The sequence below is a fragment of the Astatotilapia calliptera genome, chromosome 13 (assembly GCF_964374335.1).
Source record: "Astatotilapia calliptera chromosome 13, fAstCal68.1, whole genome shotgun sequence".
NCBI lineage: Eukaryota > Metazoa > Chordata > Actinopteri > Cichliformes > Cichlidae > Astatotilapia > Astatotilapia calliptera.
The window spans coordinates 17,484,774-17,506,863 of NC_137434.1; the positions used below are offsets into that span (position 1 = coordinate 17,484,774).

At 39.1% G+C, this 22,090-nt stretch overlaps 1 protein-coding gene across 1 annotated transcript in view; it reads left to right on the top strand.

Moving 5' to 3' along the window:
• The first annotated feature begins 5,539 nt into the window (after positions 1-5,539).
• The window catches only part of spock2 (SPARC (osteonectin), cwcv and kazal like domains proteoglycan 2), a 39,253-nt gene continuing 22,702 nt past the window's right edge, over positions 5,540-22,090 (top strand). The window contains exon 1 of the mRNA XM_026190254.2: positions 5,540-5,836. Within this exon, the coding sequence (XP_026046039.2) occupies positions 5,648-5,836 (189 nt within the window). The 5' untranslated portion in view covers positions 5,540-5,647. The remainder of the gene's footprint in view (positions 5,837-22,090) is intronic.

The window sequence follows — 22,090 nt, forward strand, 5'->3', positions numbered from 1 at the left end:
TGAGAGTGCTTTTTTTTGTTGTTGTTGTTTTCTGGAAGTACTTCCTTTAATCAGAGGATCATTGGAGCGAACCACAAAGAAAATCCTACCTGTATTTTTTTTCATCCCAGCATACTTGTTTCAGTAACTGGTGCGAAAATAACCCGAGCAATTACGATGCACTTAACCAGAATGTGCTCAGATACCACCTTCTTCTTCACGCTCTTTTGCATACGCTTATGTTAATGAATTCAGTAAGAGGTGAAAGGGTCTCTGGATTGTGTTTGGGAGGCTGTGACTATAGCAACGGCATGCCGTTGTGAGCAGAAGCACTTTATTGCTGTTTATCACTCCTCGTGGCATGAAAAATGAGGTGGTGTCTGTCACTCTGAGGAGACACTTCCAACTGAAGAAGAATAACCTTTCCATCTCAGCCTTCCTCGTGTTTATCTGAAAAGGCTTTTGCAGTGAATGCAGGATCGGCTGTTTGGCTCGGCGAGGCTGCATCACCTGACGCTGGACCTGGGACAGGTTTTGATTTATTGCTGGAAGAAGCAGAAACAGACCCACACTCTCAGGGGAGTGGAAAATGTGATGTTTAGCTTTTTCTCTCTCTCTCTCTTTGTTTGTGAAGATACACTCTTCTTTATTAAAGCATTAAAACTTTACACAACACTCCAGAGGGTGGATCTGCTGGGCCTTTCTGTTCAAAGATGATAGATCTGAAAAAAAAAGAGGAAAAAAAAGAGGCCTAGATAAAATCTAGTAAGGAACATTTTACCACTATCTGCTTTAAATACATTTCCAGAGGTGTAATAAGCCCTGTGTCATTCATTTATTATTGTTGTTGGTCACGGAACATGAGCAACAAAACAAAAAGGTGTTATCGTTTCCTTTCACTGACTGCCAACTTGACATAAAGCACCCAAAGGAGGTGGATTATTTGCATTTTCCAGCTTTGGTTGCTGAGTTTGTGAACGAGTTTCATTATTGATATTGATCGAGTGTAATTTGGCACAGAGGCTGCATTGCTAAGTGATAGGTAGCAGAGCAAAAAAGTCACTGCATGCATGATGACTTAAGACAGAGAAAAGGATCCCGATCATTATTTATAAGTACTCTTAGTGTGACTTGTCCCAGAGTGAAGCTCTCTCTCTCTGTCTCTCATTTTAGAAGCATGTGCATTATTTAGCAATCCTGCCAAACACAGCTTTCCTCGGCTGTTGTGACTGCTCTTTGAATCTTAAAGTATCCTGGATATCGTCCGTATTTACTGGACTAATACCACCTATTAGTCTTGAATGGACGTTACAGTTTAAGGGAAAAGTTCTGCAGTTTGCTTTTTTCCAGCCCAAAGTTAAGTAACATCATTAATATAATGATATCTGTAGGGAGACCTGAACCAATTGACTGACCCCTTAAACAGACTGCTAGAAAGTCATTAGTAATGGCACACATTCATTAAAAAAGTATTAATTAATAAGCTGACAATTAACTTAGGCTCCAAGACTGGCTCATGGATACACACATCTGTTCTGGATGACAGAATCCAAAATGTTTCGTTAATGAACTTCACTTTATCTGTGCGGTCGTCACAATTACATCTCTTCCTCTGAGTCACAAAGCATCAGACCCAGGGAAAACACTCACATGACACAGGAGTGTATTCACAGTGCTTTTATAAGATTGCATTACAGCCTATAGTACTATGACTCAAGGATTTCTCAGCCATTTATTTCCTTTTCTGTCTTCAAAGAACGAGATGAAAATTGTCAGTTCCCGTGTTCCTTCCTTTCACTTTCTGCTTCACTGCTCCGTGACTGTCATATCACATCTGTCTGGGTTCACGGCCAGGCCTTTGCTCGATTCCTGCTGCAGTAGCTTCAGGTTTTCCTCCTAATATGTGACTTACAAGAGAGAAGTTAATCACACTGTAATTTTTCTTCATGCTCTTCATTGCTTTCAGTTTGATTAATGTTGCTGAGATTAAAGCAGGGAGATTGCATGTATTCGTGTCTGGCTACAGTTAGCTTTAGTTGAACGCAGGAAGTACAAACTAAGCAGAGTCCAACCAGCTAGAAAATTTGTTGTTTGCACACATGAATATTTTATTCAGCTTGAGTGTGTAGCATTAAAAATAAGCATTTGCATGCTTGCTGTATGCTTCACTATATGTGGATTAAGCTCAGCTGCTTTCACACACTTGCTTGTATCACATCACATAATTTCCATGCACGAGTCCATGTTCAGTTCGAACAACTTCCTGTCTTTACGCCTGCCTTTATTAAGGTCTCAAATACACTTCTTTCAGGATAAAATAAAGATGGCATCAGTTAATCCAGCATTTCATTTACAAGCTGTCATTCACTGCTCCTCTCTAGGGCTGAGACTGCAGCAGGCTATGCAGATATAGTCAAACGCTATAGCCTGGCAAAGTGCAAATGCTGTACTTCCCCAAAAAATGCATCAAAACATTTTATACAACGCAACCGAGACGTATCATAGAACTACAGTCAACATAACCACATCGCATACCTCTTTTTGTGTTGTCATTAATCCAGATAACAATCAACATTGACTCTTTTCTGTGGGTTTTTTTTTCTATTTTAGCCAACTGTGTTTCATTGTTATAATGTAGATACAAGGGAAAAATGCAAGGTTGTCAGTTTGTCAATCAAGATATAACAATGTAATTAACTATTGCTTTAACTTTATTCCATATGAAAATCACATGAAATCAGACAGCACTGTGGTAATTTGTTTCATTTTTATTAAGACTGAGAGGTTTTGATTAAGTTCACATACAATAATGAGTTTTGACAGCATGAACAGTACAGTTTGAATAATTCATAACATTTGTTGTAGGTGTGTTGCACTTAGGTATCCCATTTCTAGGGCCTGGTGTCATGTATGCTGCCCCTTACCGGGACACTTAGCAGAGTCGTGTGAGATTACACCTTAGTTAACACCTTTTTGGATGCCACAGGAGAAAAATTGTTGTCCACTGCATCTTTAAAAGTTACATGAGAACAAAATCTTTTCAAAATTTCAGTCCAGTTTTAAACAGCATCACAGAACTGAGACGGTGCCTATTAGCGTCACAAATGATATTTTAAAAACTGCTGACACTGATGAATGTTCTGTCCTTGTTCTGCTTGACTTAAGTGCAACATTTGATGCAACAGTCCATAAAACGTTTTTGACTGAGAGGCTGCAGCATCAGGTTGGTATATCTGGAACAGCTCTACAGTTTTATTTTGTTTTGTTTTTTTACTGGTGACCACAGCTCTCCCTATTCTAAAATCTGGAGTCCCCCAGGGGTCTATACTAGGTCCTATCTTGTTTTTAAAAAAATTATATATACATGCTGTCTCTTGGCACCATTATACAGAGAAATGATATTTTGTTCCACTACTATGCTAACAGCTTAGTATTAAATGAATGGTAAAATACACAGACTTATATTTTCTAAAAAATTAAACTCAGAAAAAAAAACAGAAAATCCTATCATTGGTCCAGAAACGCTCCATTTACTCATCAAGTCCTCCCTTGGTTATCAGTTCATGTACAATCAGTTGTCAGAAACCTGGGTGTGCTTGAGAAACACATAAGCAAGGTTAACGAGTCCTGCTGCTACAGTGTAGCAAGTGGCGCTGTTACACTGTTTACACTGGCTGCCCTTTACTTTAAGAACTGGTTTTAATATTCAACTTATTATTTTAAAAAACATTCATGGCCTGGCTGCAGTTGCACAGCCTGAGATCCTCCCAGAAACCTGTTTACTTTTCCCATCACGCTCACACTTAAAGAGAAAAGGTGATTGAGCATTTGCTGTTAGGGCTCTTCAGCTGTGAAATGACCTGCCCGAGGAAGTCCAACTCGCTTCCTCAGTGTCTTCATCAGTGTTAATTTATAGCACTTGGTAGCGCTTTTATTATAGATTTTATATCTTTGACATTCTTAGCTTATCTCCATTTCATTCTTTAAACTTTTACATTTTATGTTAAATGTATTATTTCCTATGGAGTCACATTATATTTTATTGTCTCTTGCACTTGAGTCTCGTGTGGTTTTTTATAATTGATATGGAAAATTGTTTTTATAATTTATTCCTAGGGGGCTTTTAAAAAAAATTACGTTTATTGTTTGTTTATTGCGTGTTTTTGAGAAGCACTTTGTAAATGCTGGTTTTATTAAGTGCTGTACAAATAAATTTTATTTTATTATCTTTATGGTTCATTGATTTTTAAGGCTCTGTTTGGGCAGCAGCTGTAATCTATCACTCCTAAATTGTTTTAAATTTTCATACAAGCTGCTGGACCATGAAACCAAATGATAATTTCTAAATACTTGTGTTATTCTTCTGAAAATACTTACATTTACTATTTTATATTAAATAGATGATTAGGTTTTGTCTATATGCAATTGGATTCGAATTTTATATTATATGTCATATTGTACTGTATTTATTATAAAGTCTCAACTTTGTAAACAAATGTACTCTTGAACTGAGTAAGTGCAGGCACTTACTAGATAATTAAATGAATTATGCGGAGCAGATTCATAGCCTTACTTTCAACAACTACAACAAATGCCACAGCCACAGTAATTGATTATGTATTATAAATAATAACGCCATGGTCTCTCTTGGAATAGATATCTTAATCTCAAGCACACTATTTTGGATGAATATATCTGGATGAATAAAGGATAACTAACAAGATAAGCATAAATAAAAAGAAAAATCCAGTCACTTTAGAAAAAAGGGGGGGTGAAGTGAATCGCCTAATAGCTGCTGTTGATACCTGAAAAGTTTGATTCATTTGAAATTAATAAATTGTAAATAAAACAAAAACATCCCTGCCAAGTGATTAATCTCCATGACAACCAAGAGAGAGCCGCATTCATTGATGAAAGTCGTGTGATATGATTGAAGCCTCTGGAAAAGCTCTAAGTGGACCCAGTTGGTATTTTTTTTTCCAAACTAACATCGCTAAGTACATTTGCATAGCTCTTTTGTAGATAAAGGGTCGCAAAGGGTTTCCCTGTTGCGGTGAAATTTTAATGAAAAAGACATCTTACCGTGCTGCAGCAGAACTGCTGGCTGAGTGTGTGTCAGAGTGGGCTTTTTACTGACTGAAGGCTTTTTTTTAACATAGACATGAGCTGGAATGATCAGGAAATCCAATCTACGACTATCCCGATGCCAAAATTTCTCAAATAAAAACTAAAACCTGTCTAATCCCAGCCTTTCAGGTGGAAGGTTTTACTTATCTCATCAGAAATAAAGGTGATCTAAATATGTTTCCCCTCACAATCCTAAAAGAATTAACTGAGGAGTCAATAATACATTATTATAGCCTTTATTTACCTGCCCCACAAACCAAAGTGTCCCACCTGAAAAAGCCCAGAGCGGAGAGGAGTCACGTGACATTTGAATTCGTTGCTTGTAAACACCAACAGCACCCAGGAACATGCAAATAAATGTGTGGCGTGTTCACGGAAACACACCCTGAAAATCTCTCTCTCCCTCCCTCTCCCTCTCTCTCTCCTCGAGCAGAAGGCGCATCCTATAGGCTAATCAGGTGGTACTTTCAGTCCAGCCTCGGTATCCTCCTCCTGCTGCCGACAGTCGGTGTGCGCGAGGTGTTTTTGTTTGTCCGCTACCATGGTGGGAAATACGGATATCGTGTGCCTTCTCGTCCCGCTGGTGATGCTGGCGGGGTCAACCCTCCAAACCGAAGTGAAGAGCGTCAAAGAGGCGGAAAAGACGGGGAATTTCATGGAAGACGAGCAGTGGCTGTCCACCATTTCACAGTACAGCCGCAAGATCAAGCACTGGAATCGCTTCAGAGATGTAAGTGTTGATTGGGAGATCCGCTGTAATGCGGTATGAGATGCGCTGATGGGGAAACACGCACTCCACATTTCGGAAGTGTAGCCTAATAGTTATTATCACACACTTTCGAAGCGGGTTAAAGCACAGAAACTTGGTGCTGGCAGTTTTAACACATATAAATGTTTCAAAATGTGAAAAAACATAGAAAATTAAGCACTATAAGATCTATTTTACACAGAAAGGCTTTTATAGTAGAATTAAATGGGAAATACATGTAAGTGACAAAACATGGTATTGTGTATTATATTGAATTCGGGTGATTTTATAAATATTGATTCAGTAAACTTCCACAATAGAGCCCAAGAAAAAAATGCCACATTTGCAAGCACAGTCCATAGTGTATCGACTGCTGTTCTTCCTACTTTTCGCTTATGAGCCCTTTGCTCATTCTAAGCAATTAAGTTTCAGCCCCACTTGCACAGAGGCATAAACCTATTCCATCACACTGACCTGACTACTGGTTGCCCCAGATGTGCTACCAGACGTGTTCCAAGAGATTTCACAAACAAGGGAATTTAGCAATTAGAGCAGAGCCAGTGATTGATTGATGAGCATTTTCACCTACTAAACACACTAAACTGGGCTGCAGGGATTGATTAAAGCTTTCAGAGCACTGTGATATATTGCCGTGTCTGGGGCTGCATAGCCATAGTTTTGCTTTCCTTTGCTTCTCTGTGAAATGATTAGTAATGATCCCAACACGATTTGGGCAATAGTGCAGTTGGATTAGGTTCCATATGACTCCTGTTAATTGGGTTTTAATTGATCCTATGTGGTAACTGCACTGAATGATAGGTATCATTATTGGATCTGAAATGTGAGCGGTTTGCTTCAGCTTGAGCATCTGTTGTGAGAACAATGGCTTATCTGTTCTGGAAGAAAAGATGAGCCTTTCGAAGTAATAACCTTTCCCGAAGAGATTGCGGTGTCATTTCTGATCCTCCTCCTTAAAACACGGGTCGTGGTCCCCGGAGAGGACGTGAACGTGTGTGAAAACTGTCAGCATCCCCTCTCGGGGACGGATTAGTTTGACTGCGATTACTTAAAGAGTGTGTCCTCTGGAACTGTAGTTAGGGAAGTAATGAAATTGTGGGCACGGAAAGATTAAGTCAGAATTATGGTGGGATTATAACTCACTGGTCGTGGCTCCATATTTGATGCAGAATGTTTGTTACAGCAGCGATGTCATTATGAATTCGGCACTTCGTGATTAGCTATGCAGAAACATCACTTTTCACAAACATGACAGGAATTTGACAAGTATCCCAAGATATAAACAGTTTGCTTAACGATAGAGCTTCTAATATAAAGATGTCACTTTCTCTGTGCCCCCTTTTCCCTTAATTTAACATCAAAGCTGCTGTGCAACACAAACGGCCCCTACTTTTACACACTGAATCTCTTTCATGATCATTATTCTCAAAGGTGATTGTCTCAGTGTGTTAGTGCATATGCGTGCATGCATACAGGCATACAGATGTGCTCTTGATTTTGGGAAGTCTTAACGCCCGTGTGCATGGCGGTGTCTTTGTTAATGATGATGATGACAGGAGAAAACATCAGAGGAAGTAACCAGTGAACATCCAGAGGGAATCGCCAGTAGAAACTGCTTTGATTTCAGCTTGCTGCTGTAGCAACTGCAGTCTCTGGATGAAGCACGTATCACTGGGAATTTGATGACTCTATCCACTCACAAGTCTTGCTTCAGGGTGTGGGAATAAATGGAAAATTCTTTTATTAGGGTTTCTCAGTAATTAAAACTGTAAACGTCCACAGCTGAAATACAGATTTCGCAACCAAATAGCGCTGGGGGGTTTTTCTTAATAGTTGCCCCATGATGGTCTTTCAGTTAAAAAAAGACAAAAACTGGAGCAGTTCAGTCCCTGGGAATATTTTGGTTAGTGTATAAATGACTGCCAATGACACAGTTATAGGTATTGAGATTACGCAAATTCACTTGCACAGTCCTCTGAGAGCCAAATGCTAAATATTAATCCAACACTGGAAAGCAATAATCAAAGCAGCACAACATGAAAGAGGAGCTCTTCCACTCTTGCTTTGGCATGTACGGAAATGCACACAGATGCACACCAAACCTCCCCCCACAAAAACACACTGAATACATAGGGTGCAGAAAATGCACCGTAAATATTTTATATTTATTCTTTTGCAGGTTTTTAAAAGCAGGATCAGGATAAGAGGCTCTTTCACTTCCAATACAAAAAGGGCTCCCACACTTCAATCTATTTGGCATCCGAGGCAGATAGATTTAACAGATACAGTCAACAAATAATAGAATGGGATACCTTCAATCCTTTAATCTGACAGGTGCACTCAACATTTCATTCCACTAATGCACCAAATCCTGGAAAAAACTATAAGACAAACATGGGAACTGGGAAGACAATCATGGTAACTGGGTGCAGATTTGTTACATTACCTCAAACATGAACAACTTTTGTCATTTTTCAAATTTTTATGAAGAATTGGTCACTTTTTAGCTTAAATGACAATCAATTAAGGGTTACATTGACATTTTTTTACATTTTTATATCAGACAAAGACAACTCGAGTAAATATTAAAGGAAATTTTTAAGGGAAAAAAGCTATCCAAACATAATCCTACCAAAGTAATTGCCCCATCTTGTTACACTATTAATTAACTGGGATTAACCACATATTGAAAGCCGAGTTAAAGTTCACTCACCACACCCAGGCTTGATTACTGTCAGACCTGTTGAATTAAGAAATACCCTAAATAGAACTTGTCGGACAAAGTGAAGCAGACTAAAATCAACATGTACATGCTACAATCTAAAGAATCTCCAGAACAGGTGAGAAACAAGTCACTGACATCAGTCAATGTGGAAATGGTTGCATAGACATTTCTAAGGCTTTGGGACTCCACCGAACACGGTCACAGCCATTATACACAAATGGAGAGAACTTGGAACGGCGGTGAACCTTGCCAGGAGTCGCCGTCCAACCTAAATCACTCCAAGAGTACATCAACCACTTATCCAGAAGGTCACAAAAGAACATCTAAAGAAATGCAGGACTCACTTATCTCAGTTAAGGTCAGAGTTCATGATTCAACAATAAGATAGAGACTGGAGGAGAAAACCACTGCTGATGAAAAAGACTGCAAAGACTCATCTCGCATTTTACAAAAAGCATCTTGATGATACCCAAGACTTTGGGGGAAATATTCTATGAACTGACATGACGAAAGCTGGAACTTTTTTGGAAGGGTTGAGTCCCGTTACATCTGGCATAAAACTAAAACAGCATCTTATAAAAAGAGCATCATACCAACAGTCAAACATGATAGTGGTAATGTGATGGTCTGGGGCTGCTTTGCTGTTTCAGGATGACTGATGGAACAAAGAAATTTGCTTTCTTACACAAAAATCCTGAAGAAGAATGTCGGACCATCAATCTGTCCCCTGAATCTCAAACACATTCGGGTTATGTAACAGGAAAATGATCTAGAACACACCAGTAAGCCCACCTCTGAATGGCTTAAAAAAACAAAAACAAATGAAGGTTATGGAGTGACCGAGTCAAAGTCTGATCTGATCTTTGGCGTGACCTTGAACAAGCCATTTATATTTGAAAATCCTCCAGTATGGCTGAATTAAAACAACACTGCAAAGACGAGTGGGCCAAAATTCCTCCACAGTGATGTGAAAGACTCATTGGCAGCTATCACAAACACATGATTGCAGTTCTTGTTGCCAAGGATGGCACAATCAGTTACTAGGTTTAGCGCACAATTACTTTTTTCACACAGAGCCAAGCAGGTTTGAATAGCTTTTCTCTCTTAATGAATGAAATAATCATCTAAAAAAATCATTTTAACTCAGGTTATCTTTTTCAAAGGCTAAAATTTGTTTGATGATCTAAAACATTTAAATCTGATAAATATCCCCCAAGGAAAGATCAGGAAAGGGCCAAATACTTTTTCACAGCACTATGTATAGACAGTGTACTAAATGATGGGAGTCTGCTGTAATTTTGTGCATTGCAGATCCACTTTTATGTTATTAAAGCAGATCAACAGTAGATTCCATTTTGTTCTCAACTTACCTTGTAAAAAATAATAGCGTCCATGAAATCACACGGGCATGAAATTGTTCTGGTCCTTTATTTCTGTTGAAGTAATATGAACATATATATGTGTCTAGAAATTGATGATAACAAAGAGTCAGCAATTCAACTTCATACCGAAGGATGCTCTACATTGTTAGCCTCAGTCAAACATGGCAGCATGTACTTGTCAGAAATAGCTCAGTGTTTAAAACTGGATTTTTCTGTGTACTGTATATATTTTTGTGCTTTCCCCCTTCCTATCCTGCACTGTCTGTGCCCTAAATCCTTATCTTAAAAACATGCACGTCTCCAGTCAGGCATTTCAGGACCACCCAGTAGCAATCTTGCCTGCACCTGTTATCCATTCACTTCATTTTTAATGAACAGAAACTCGTCGGCCTGCACAAAAACATCAGATCCCTCGTCGATGTCAGTGAATTAAATATGCAGAACGGTGGAAGCACTTGGAGTAGACTCTGACAGTTCTTATTGAGATGTGATGTTGTATTCTTTTGCTCCAAAACACTAGCAGGTTTACCTTTACTACCTGTTCTCACCTGTCTGTTTTTAGTCTCTCATGCTATTTATCTGGCTACAGTGCAGCAGAACTGCGGGCGCACTCTCAGTTGCTTCTTTTATTATTTCACCATGGCATACAGAAATGATTGTGGATAAATCGTCTGTAACGCTGGAGCCAAACTCTCCATTAAAGGCTATCCAGACGAACAGTAAATTATCATCGCTAGCCCGACGCTCAGTCTGTTATTCCCACTGCACATGCTGTCTGATGTTAAAATAGACTGCTACTGATGCATTAATGCTATGAATGATGATAGCGGCTTATCAGAAAACCATTAATCTATCTAGTCATGCTTTGTTCTGGCATGAGTCGGTGCTTATCGCTCACCAGATTCTCCTCGAGGCTGTAAGCATCCAAAGCTCTGAGGCAACGCACACGGAGTGCATCTTGATCGCCTCCAACTGTTTTGGGAGAGAGGGTCTGCTTGTTCAGAGTTTAGATAGAGTACTGGTGCACTGTGGGGTGTCTTGGCTGGTTACCAGAGGCCTAGGTGGGCTGTAATTGAGTAGAAGAAGAAAAAAAAAAGAAATAGCCTTTCATCGTGCCAGGCTACAGCTGCTTCCTACAGTGGTACAATAGCCACAGCTGAAGGGAACAGGTGTCACAAAGACAAATTTGCTAAAGAGTTAAGAGGGTGATTAATTTCAATTTTCTTGGAAGATTCAGTTGTTTACAAAATGGAATAAGTGCATCACAATTCAGAAGTCTTCATACAGGTGTGACTAATGCCTGCTTAACAACACTTGGGTATTTAAAACAGCCATTTTCCTTCCAGTTGCCAGCAATCCCTGCCTGCCTCGATTTCTAAGTGACCTTCTACTGCATTTCCCACACCTAGTTTGGGAGTCTGTTTGCCAAACTTGCTGCAGGAAACACCTAATATCCCAAAAACTACCAATAAAGAGCTCTTTATGGGATACTGCCAGTGTCCTGAAGGTAAACGACAAAGTTAGTAAAGATCCCATTTACTGTTTTTTGGAGTTGTTTGGTTTTTCTCTGAGGTGATTTAAGTTGTGATTTGGTTAGACTTAAAATATCAAGCACGCATGATTATGCATGGTCAGAGGTGATATGTTTTTAGGGGCAGCGTAGGGTGTTCCAAGCCAAATTGTTCCTGGGGGTGAGAAGACAGACAAGAGTGATGATATCATAGAAAATAGAGGTACATGGCTACTCTGCCAGGAAATAGTTACTTGGGGCCAACCCTGCAGCCATGCCTGGCCACAAGGAGGTCTGGGCATCTCTTTTTATACTGTTGCCCCCTTGACCCACACCTGGAGAGAGCAAGATGGATTATCAACTGAAAAACACTCTAAATTAATTCTAATTGCATATCAGTATGACATGTTTATATCAATTCTGGTGCAAAACAACGTTCTATATATAAATTTGTTTCATGAATCTCATTCGAAAAACAACAGTGCAGCAATCTAAGACCCAGTGAGCCTTTTGAGGTTCTTTACAGCAGGTTCAGTAAATCTAACTTTGCCCCCTTTAAAGCTAACAATAACTTTAAGTGCCAGTAGCTGTCTCCACAGTAAATGCAGTTGGTCTTGAGCCAGGCTGATTCACAGCCAGTGTGAGATCAGGCCCTGTGGGTACAGGAGTGTATACCAAGGATTTTGATTAGCGCTGTGGAGAAATTGTTAAAAATGGTTAGAAATAACTGTACGTATCCAGATGTTTTAGCACCTGGGAAATCCTGAGAGGAAAAACTGTTTGTTGTAATCAAACTGAGAAAAACATAAACACACACGCAAATATGTCATGTGCACATATAAATCCAGTGTATGGAGCTATGATTCTTGTTTTGAAAGGAGGTTGGCGAGTCTGGTCCTTCAGATTTAAGTTTTAATTGATAAAGCAGCATTCATAACACTGCTGTCTTTAAAACTAAAAACACATGAGCAAAAGAGCTTTGATGAGTCAAATATACACTCATAAGATTAGTTAATTTCCCACCTTATGACAACTGTATGGGCTGGGTATGTTTTTTTTATATAAGCTGTTTAATTGTATTTAAGCACTAATTTTTTGAATACTGAGAAAGTACTGTGGTTATTTAAGTCACTGAACAGGACCTTTTTTTATATGGATACAAATAATGTGGCTTGCTGTGAGGTTAATTGTATTAAGAGACTGATCGAAAAGTCTGAGGCCAGGTTTTGTTTTTTTACTGAGGGAAAGACAATATAATTTTGGCTAGGAATAATGAGCAGGTATTTGTATCAATATGACAAACCAAGCTGACTAGCTTTAACTGAAAAATTAGCTTTCCACCCTCTTGAGCCCAGTATAGTAATGGAGTTCTGTCAGGACAAGCAAGGCAAGCTGTGCTTGCCCAGTGCAATCTAAAGACTGACAATAATTCAAACATAACAAAGTGAAACAATCCCTCTGCTTTTATCTGAAACTGTGTTTTATCATAAAGCTTACCTCTTTGCATTTATCCTTTACATTACCGTGATCATGTTGCCACAACCGTCTATTGTCACAAGAAGCAGGTTTGACATTGATTCCAATGAAATCGTAGGGTGTCTTTCATGGGCATTTCAGTTTCTCCTTAACAGATGCATGAGCTTGCCAAGTTGAGAGGCCAATAGCTTCTTTCTTGTTGTTTGTGCATGGTCTGTGAAGTCAGAATAAAGCTGCCACTGTCTATGCTTTCACTGCACTGAGATCAGTTACTATATGTACGTTTGTGGAAACAGAGGTAACATTAGTAAGTAAACTACCTTCTGTGGTTATATTGCCAACTATCTTGGCCAACATATGTGATGTAGAGGAGACGGAGTGTAATAATTCTTTTAGCGCATTAGCAAAGAAAGCTTCAATGATGGAGAAAAGAAATCTAATCTAATTTAATAAAACATGCAAGTTAAAGTCAACCATCACTTTTAAATTAGCAACTCTTAGAAGTAACTTGGTAGAATGAGCGTACAAACTAACCAGCTGTTTCGCCAACACACCGCCTTCATTTTTCTGAATATTCTTAATCCCCCTGAAGATATAAACACTTAACCATGTCCCACAGCCCCGAAGCCTTGTATTTCAGCTGTCCTTTTATTTATTATGAATATATTTATTACACTTTTCAAAGTCAAGGCCTGTTTTTCTGACCTGTTTTTCAGAGATATGTAATCCTTGCATGGTAGCTAATAAAGAAATGTGATTTTATAGAATAGGGTGCATTACTAGAAATTAAACAGAAAAGTTTTTAAAAGTAGTTCAATAAAAAAGATTAGTCATCTTCAGCATTAATATTGGCAAATATAACATAATTTGGGAAGGTACTTTTATTTGTTATCATTGTTTTGATCATTTATGTGCAGTTTGACAAGAATAGAGTTTAGATGTGATTTTTATAGTGTTTATTGTTGTTATTATTATAATTATTATTATTATTGGAAAAAGGAATAGTTTAAAAAAATCTCCACCACTTTTCAGCTAATAGTAAATATTTAGTAATATATTAAATATTTATTTAACTAGAAAAGTAATAACATTTTACAGTTTTTGTGCAGAAAGGTGAAGACATCCAGGAAGAGTGCAGCAAATTGCAGGAGACTGTCAGCATAGATTAAACAATAAAAGTCAAGCAGGGCAAACTGGTATGTTTTAATTAGGCCCAGTTTTTTCTTGATAAACAATGAACAAAGCAGTATGGTCATTTCTGGCTCCAAAAAACAATGACAGTGGTTGTGTTGCCAGACATGATGCCTTCAAACTGTAGTCGACAAACTACTGGCTGATGGTGGGCTACGTCCACCTTTAATATAGAGACTATGAGTACTTGACATTTCATAATTTATTCTTTTTGTTCAGATTAAGTTTCCAAGCAGTATTCTTCTTACGTAAGATGACATCAGCTTAACTGAGCAGTGAGTCACCAAGTGGACATTATTTATGTGAGAAATTAAGGACCTATCGCGTCACAACCAAATAAAAATGAACTTGATTTTGACTGATTGGGTCTGTGTTAATTCTGTGCTTTAGGTAGGTCATAACCCTACGTCGCAACATGATGTGTACCTCCCGAGAAATGCAGCAACATATCGCTGTTGAAACAGTCCACATGGGCGTAACTGTTGACAGCGGTTAGATCACAGAGTCCACGTAGATTCACCCCAAAATTCAGGTTAGTCTCTGGTGGAAATTAAGAATTTTGGGGGGGCTTCTGAATATCTTGATCTGTCTGCCTGTCAGTATTTGAAACACCAAAAAGAAGAGCTTGTTTGTCACAAGACCCATTTGTTTCAAGATAACATTTCAGCAAAGGGAACTTCAAGCAGACTTCAAGCTGAACCAAGGAAGCTTTGGTGCTAAAATTCTTATCTCTTACCTACTGATTATGAATATTTATATACTGACATTTCTTAACAGTATCCCAAACAAGGAAAAAGGAATATATGTATGAATTAAAAAAAAAAAAAAGTATTTTAGTCAAAATAGGAATTTGTGAATTTTAGCAGGGTCTAAGACTGAAATTAATAGACCCCCATATCTGCTTTTCACATGAGATGAGCCAGGTTTCAGTCCTGTTGTGTTAACGTGGGTGTGACTCTTGTCCGATTACACTGTTTTAGACTCCCCTGTCTCAGAACATCGGCCAATTCTTATCCCTTTTGAAACCCTTACCTAGGCAGCTTCATTGATTTTCCATTGTCGTATGAGCCTGTTTTTCAGTTGAGATGTGTTTTCTGCAAAGTGTGAAGCTTCTTGCTGTGCGCACCAGATTCTCCTGTGAATTGCACACTGTTTTCTTATTCCCCACAGGGCCCTGAAAGGCACAAGGGCTGATTTTATTTATAGATAGTGAGGACAGGGCTGGCATGAGTGCACAGAGGTTTCGTGGACTAAGTGTGATTTTCATTTTGTTTGTTTTTTCATAACCGGATCTGTGCATGTCTGCATGCCTGTTGTGTCTATGCTTCATGTATTGCCAAACAACATGGATGATTAAAACTGCATGAAAATGTCTTTTTTAATTCAGTGTAGCCTGTCCTTTTAGTTTTGTTGGGGTTTTTTGTACATTTTAATGTGTATTCACTCAAATGGAAAAAACAATTTACCGTTTGTCTAATTAGATGCAGTTTTCAGTCAGGCTTTATATTTGACCTTTTATCCATTCTTTGCTCTCACAGTATTTCTGACGTCATTTGTCCGTGAAGCGTGAAGAGTGACATTAGAGCCTTTCTTGAATGAGAATTATGTATAATGCACAATGACCATATTAGCGAAGTACCTCACTGTTTAGTGCAGATGTGAGTGAATGCTTTTTATCCACCACTTGCAGAGTGAAGGTGATTACTCATTCTGGAAAAAGTAAGGAAGGGGGTCATGTCTGTTTATTCGAGGTAGAATCTGTCCACATCTGCCTATATTTTTTGTGCTTTTCTTCGATATTAGTTGTATATAGACACAAATCTGTGCACCTTTGCGCTACTCAAATGCTCGCACAAGAAAACCCTCAATGTTCTCAAGACGGAAACGACTTGACTCAAACCTCTCCAATCATTCTTTGTCTAGTGTTTTCTATTTGTGTCTTTTGGTTTGATGCCTCCCTCTTGTAAAATACATTTTTAAAATAGCACTAGTTCTGTTGGTGCTTCTCTAAACATCCAGAGACTTGCTCTACAAATGCAGGTTTCAATTTTGCATCTTCAAAACCTTAAAAGCTTAAAAAAACCCACAGAAAATAATTAGAAAATAAATAAATTAAAATAATAAACCATTTTGATTCACCGCTCTAATCTTTTGTCCTCAACGTGTCCAGTTTCCTTAAATCTTTTAAGGACACGCTGCACACCATGCTGAGATATGCCAGGTTTTCAGCTAACAGGTCAGTGTTAAGCAGCTTAACAAACAAAAAACAACATTCATCTGAAAATGAGCAAGTGCAAGGTCTCAACTGAAAATGAATAAAAAAGCAGCCAATGTCCAAAGATAAACTATGAAAGGCCTTCAAAAAGGCTGGAGAACTATTGCTCCAGACCACTTTTAAAAAAATACAAGAAAGTTTGGCTCATCAGAAGCAAAATGAGAGGTGGATCAATACATTTGCACAGTGTTGTAGATTATTACTTTGCCCTCTTGCCCTCACCCACATTTTGACCATTGATTGAATTCTCAAAAAGTACTAAACTCTGTTTCTTCTTTTACTTACCCGGTCTTTGGAGCACTCTTACATAAGCCTCTCTCTGTCCTGTAAGCGCACAAGCCTCTCAGTATTTGATGCCGTGCCTCTGCTCTGCCTCTGCTTTGCAGTCCTGGCTTGGTGCATGCAGAGATAGGAATCTGCAGGCTTGCTTCTCATGCCCTGTAACCAAACACGCATAAGATCAGGAGAAAGGATATAGAATATGAATAATGTTGAGGGGATTTTGTTTCATCTCTGGTATGTGATCCGTAAACTAAAGCCGAGAAGCATGTGAACAACAAGCAAGTTTTTATGAGGTAGGAGGGAGTGGTACAGTTCTGTATGTAGCATAATATATTAAATTTATATTGCCTTGAGGTTTTCTTCAGCAACCTCAAGGCAATATAATTGCATTTAGCAGATCTGGAGGGGGTTGTACAGCTGTTACCCGACCAAGTTTATATCAGTGTGCTTCCACAAAAATTTCATTGATAATAAATAAAACATCAGTGCATAAGTCTTATAAAGATTGCACTAGACGCTGCAAGCCTCATTTTCCAGCATTTTAAGGTGAAACTGGGTTGATTTTTTTTGCTTGTCACTTAGCTAATTACTATTTCCACCAGACAGAAATTCTTATTGTACATTATGAGCTTCTTTGTGCCCTCATCCTTCAGTCCCTCTGACTTTGGGCATGAAGCCCATCTGTCTATGAACTCTGAAGGAAGATTATGTTACATTAGTATGACCTTGGTGTAAAGTAAGCTTAAGAGTGAAGATCCTGCAGGTCCAGGTAGCAGTCTGTTCACATCCTCACTAGCCTTGAAGAAAAAGCATCAGCATCGATTTTTTTTTTTTCAGCAAGTGCAAAAAATTATTATACTAGTTAGTGCTTACATCTGGCTCTGCATTTAGATTATGTAATTATTTTATATTTTATATCCGTAATTTATATTTTATATTGTGATTTTTATCTGTATCTTGGTTTACTGGAAAGCACTTTGGTGTACTTCGGTCTTTAAATGTGCTATATAAATAAATTTGATTTGATTTGATTTGATTTGATACTTAGGCATTACAGATGTATATATATTCATGCACTGGTGGGTCTCTATTGGTCTACCATCGCAAGTGAAGCTGATTTGTTCATCCTGCACTTGGAGCTACCTGCAAAACAACAGTTACTCTTACTGAAACGAAGTAGGGAGGGACTTTGATTCTTGAGTTTAATACATGTGTTGTCAAGGCTAGGGGAATGATAAATGGCTTGTGTCTTTATGGGCAGAATACAATCTGTTTTATTAACACAATAAGCAACAATTACAGCCTATTACATTTGGTTTCACTGAGGTATTATCCTCGTGATAATCAATATACTGCACTCAAACCACGTATTAGTACCAAACCGAGCTATCACAGCAATGTAGTTACATTTCTGGGATGGACCACATCAGGCTACAGCACGCCGTAGATTGAACACGATGCTGTAAATGAAGCATCACCAGTGCAAGGCCAAATATTAAATCAGTCTTATTTTAAAATTGCATGGACAAAGATTATATTTTGTATTTTAAAGTTGACAATTTGTATTTTTTTTCATGAGCTACATTCAGAAGTTTTTTTTTTCCTTAATTAGACATTGTAGAATTAGACATGTACTTACTTGCTACGATTAAACCAGAAACAGTCATCTGCTGTTTTTCAGGAAACAGGGACACAGAAATGAATATTTTGCATCAGCATAAATTATATGTTTGCGAGTGGCTCACATTTACACGTTTGTGTTTAGTATGCAACAGCTCTGAGGCACTTCACCTCCCTCACAAAAGGGTTTTGGCTGCTGTCATGCTTAAATAATTTTGTTATTGTGTGAATTGTGTGGCCCCTGGTCTCTTTTGATGTTGTGGATATGCCAGAGCTCTGTGAGGTTTAGCACGAATGTGATGAATCCACTGAAGGCCGATATTAACAGAAATTGCAGCAAAGGGTCAATAAAGTTCCATCCAGGCTTGTACGCATCTCCTCCAGAGAGTGTTATTACTGTATCCTTTGTTACTGATGAGCCCGTGATGCACTCTGCAGTTACCATGAACATACCCCTCAGGATAACCGTGGCGAGCAGAGTGCATCTGACAGCTGACATTTACCCCAAAACACTTGTCAGTCACACGTGTGGGGGACATACACCCCCACATTCATTTCAAACGCTTTCTTGTTTGTTCTTTTCAATCCAGCAAACAAGCACGACCTCAGTCTGTCAAGAGATCTTTGTGACTCTGTGCAGTTCCTCCCGAGTCCCAATCTTTCGGTGGACAGGCTCACAGGGTTGTGATCCTCCCCCGACAGATATGAGGGATTGTGATCTGTCAATCAGTATTGTAGCCCGGCAGCAGGACGAACACTCTGCCGTGTTTGATGTGGAGGGTAAGCTTTCCCGCTCTGTTTAACAAGAGGAGATCTTTCTGATGTTATCAGTTAGATCACAGAGCTCCTGGATGCACCTGAGTGTTTTCATCTCTCGCTGCCTGCTACCTCTAATCACTTCTGTGTAAAAGCCAGCAGTGTTTTCATCAGAGTACTGGTCTGTGAATCATATTCGAGGTGATGTAATTTCTCCGCTGCGTGCCAAACTTGTCGTCTTGTTCCACGTTTCATGCTCACTTTCAGTTTGCACTCAGGAGAATTTATTTTCCCCGAATACATTTTCTGCTGTCTCTCTTCTATGAAATCATTGATTTCCAGTCCTGTCAGCGCAGCAGGACAGTTTCCTCATCAGTCCTGGCAGAATCACAAATACAGAAAGGCTGCTAAATAATGCAGGAGCTGTAGCATCAATAAGAGAGGCATGGGAGGCATCGGATTAATGCCCAGGTTGTAAACTCTTTGATGTCTACACTCTAAATGTGTGACTCCATCAGACCAGACAAGGTTAAACTGCATAACCAGCAATCGTCCATAAAGCTCATCTGTAGTGTTGAGTTAAGATTTAGACACGAGCCAGGTTACCAAAGGAGGGGGAATAAGCTTGGCACTGCAGCGAGCAGAGGATGAGCAGAGCATCTGAGCTGCACTGGGGTAGATTTTAAATCACAAGTGGAGCCTTTGCTAGTGATGAAAATACTTACCTCTCTGTGTTGCAGTGGTGAGGGTCAAAAAAGACGATCTTGGCTTTCACGACGGCTGCTTTTCTCGCATGTTGTGTTGGGATATATCACCTTCAGGGGAGCGGTTTGGCACGTTCTCCCAGTACAGTAAATGTTTACAGTTATGAGTCAGTCATCACTAAGGAGGGATGGTGGCTGATTGTAAATATCCTAAAATGACTCATATTTATTATTTCAGACATGGCAATATGCTCCAAACACTTGTTTTGCTAACATTAAACTCTTTAACCCTTTAAACCCTAACCCGTCACTGGTGACGGTTAGCATTTTTAGCAAGAGTGGGCAACTCCAGGCCTCGAGGGCCGGTGTCCTGCAGGTTTTGGATCTCACCCTGGGTCAACACACCTGAATCAAATAATTAGTTCATTACCAGGCCTCTGGAGAACTTCAAGACATGTTGAGGAGGTCATATAGCAATTTAAATCAGCTGTGTTAGATCAAGGACACATCTAAAACCTGCTGGAAACCGGCCCTTGAGCCCTGGAGTTTCCTTCCCCTGGTTTAAAGGGTAAATTAGGTCAGGGTTTAAAGGGTTAACCGTGTGCCTGAACTAATCTACAATAACAACAACTTATCATACTGTGTGTGTACACAAAAGTAGAAGCTTTGCAGAATTTTACTGTTATTTTGGCAGTCCTATTGTAATCTGTATAATCTTTTTGCCATAAAGTATTATTCCGTTGTCACACAGGACTAAAGATCCACTGGCGAATGAGCGGCATCCCCTGATCACTGGGGAAAAATATGTATTCCTTGGCTGATTGGCAAGTGGTGGCTGGAGGTTGCTGGCTGTCTCCAGATGAACACAAACAGTGTCCTCCACATACCAACTTCCTCGTGATAACCTGCCAAGTTAAATCCTCTAGGTATCTTGGTATTCATCTAAATTACCCTTTGAGTTGGAATGACCACACTGGTAATTTGAGTTTTCCTTTGCAGCAAAGGCTGTATTTTTTTAATTTTTTACGCAGGCTGAAAGTCTCGGAGTACACACGACAACTCATGAAGTATGAGACGTTGTGGTTATGGCAGCTTATGTGTACGGGCAAAATCTAAGCCGTTGCATCTGGTTCAGTCCATTTCTGAGCAGTCTGTACTCAGACAGACACAGAGGTTTCTGTCAGACATGTTGGATATCCTCCATCCTAAGTAGGAGCTCCTGCAGGCAGATGATGAAGAGCTCCAAAATACAAGCTGAAGTGTTTTAAAAATTAATTTTTCCCCATGTCAATCAAGATGTTAAATAACAATTTTTAAAGGTACAGTTAGTAATTTCTTCAGGTTATTTAGAAAATTGATGCATTCTCATAAACTTAGTATTAATCCATTAAAAATGCATAGGAGCAGGTAGATGCTGCCATGGTGGCCCGCCTAATAGTTCCCCCTTATCACATCTATATGGCTAGAGACTGGCCTCATATGTAGCACACCTTATAAGTTACTTTTAATTTAAGCATCACAAATAGCTCCTTCAAACTATATATGACCATTTAACACCTGCACATCTATATTTTCATCATCTCTTTGTCATTATGTCTCTCTCCTCCCTTATTTCCACCTCTTCCTCATTACCTGAAGCGTCATCTCCTGAACTGAAGTAAGGGCTCTAACATGACTATTCACCTCCAATATTGTCACAGTTACTTATTGTTAACAGGTTAAACATGCAATCTTCCCGTCTCCAGACAACTGGCTTAAAAACAGCAACAGCAGCTGGATATAAGCTAATGTTAGTCTAGCTAATGTTAGGCTTAAGCATCCAAAAAAATCAAACATTCCCTTTGATAAACATTTGTTTTGTTTTGTTTGACATTCGTACATTGTATTAGAGTTTATTCACTCAGCAGCAGAGTCTAACAATATTAGATCCACTTAGAAGAAAGTTTCACTAACACTGGCTAACAGAGGCTAACAGCAGCTAACAGCGTTAAAAACAGCAGACCAGCAGAAAAGCTCAGTTTCACTGCTGCTGCTAGGTGAGGAGTTGGCAAGTGTTTGCAAACCAGTCAGCATCTTCCGTGCAAACTATGAGGGGCTAAAGCAATGACAGGGGGTTTTCAGTGCAGCTGTCACCCAGAGACACCCAGGGACCACTTCATATTCTTGCATCTTTATCTGTCATTCAATTTCTTTGAGCTATTAGCTTTGCACTACACCACAAAGGGAATGCTGCTGTATGTAGCTAAACCGTGACACGTCAGTCAGTCATGCAATTATTGTAAATCACAAATAAACAT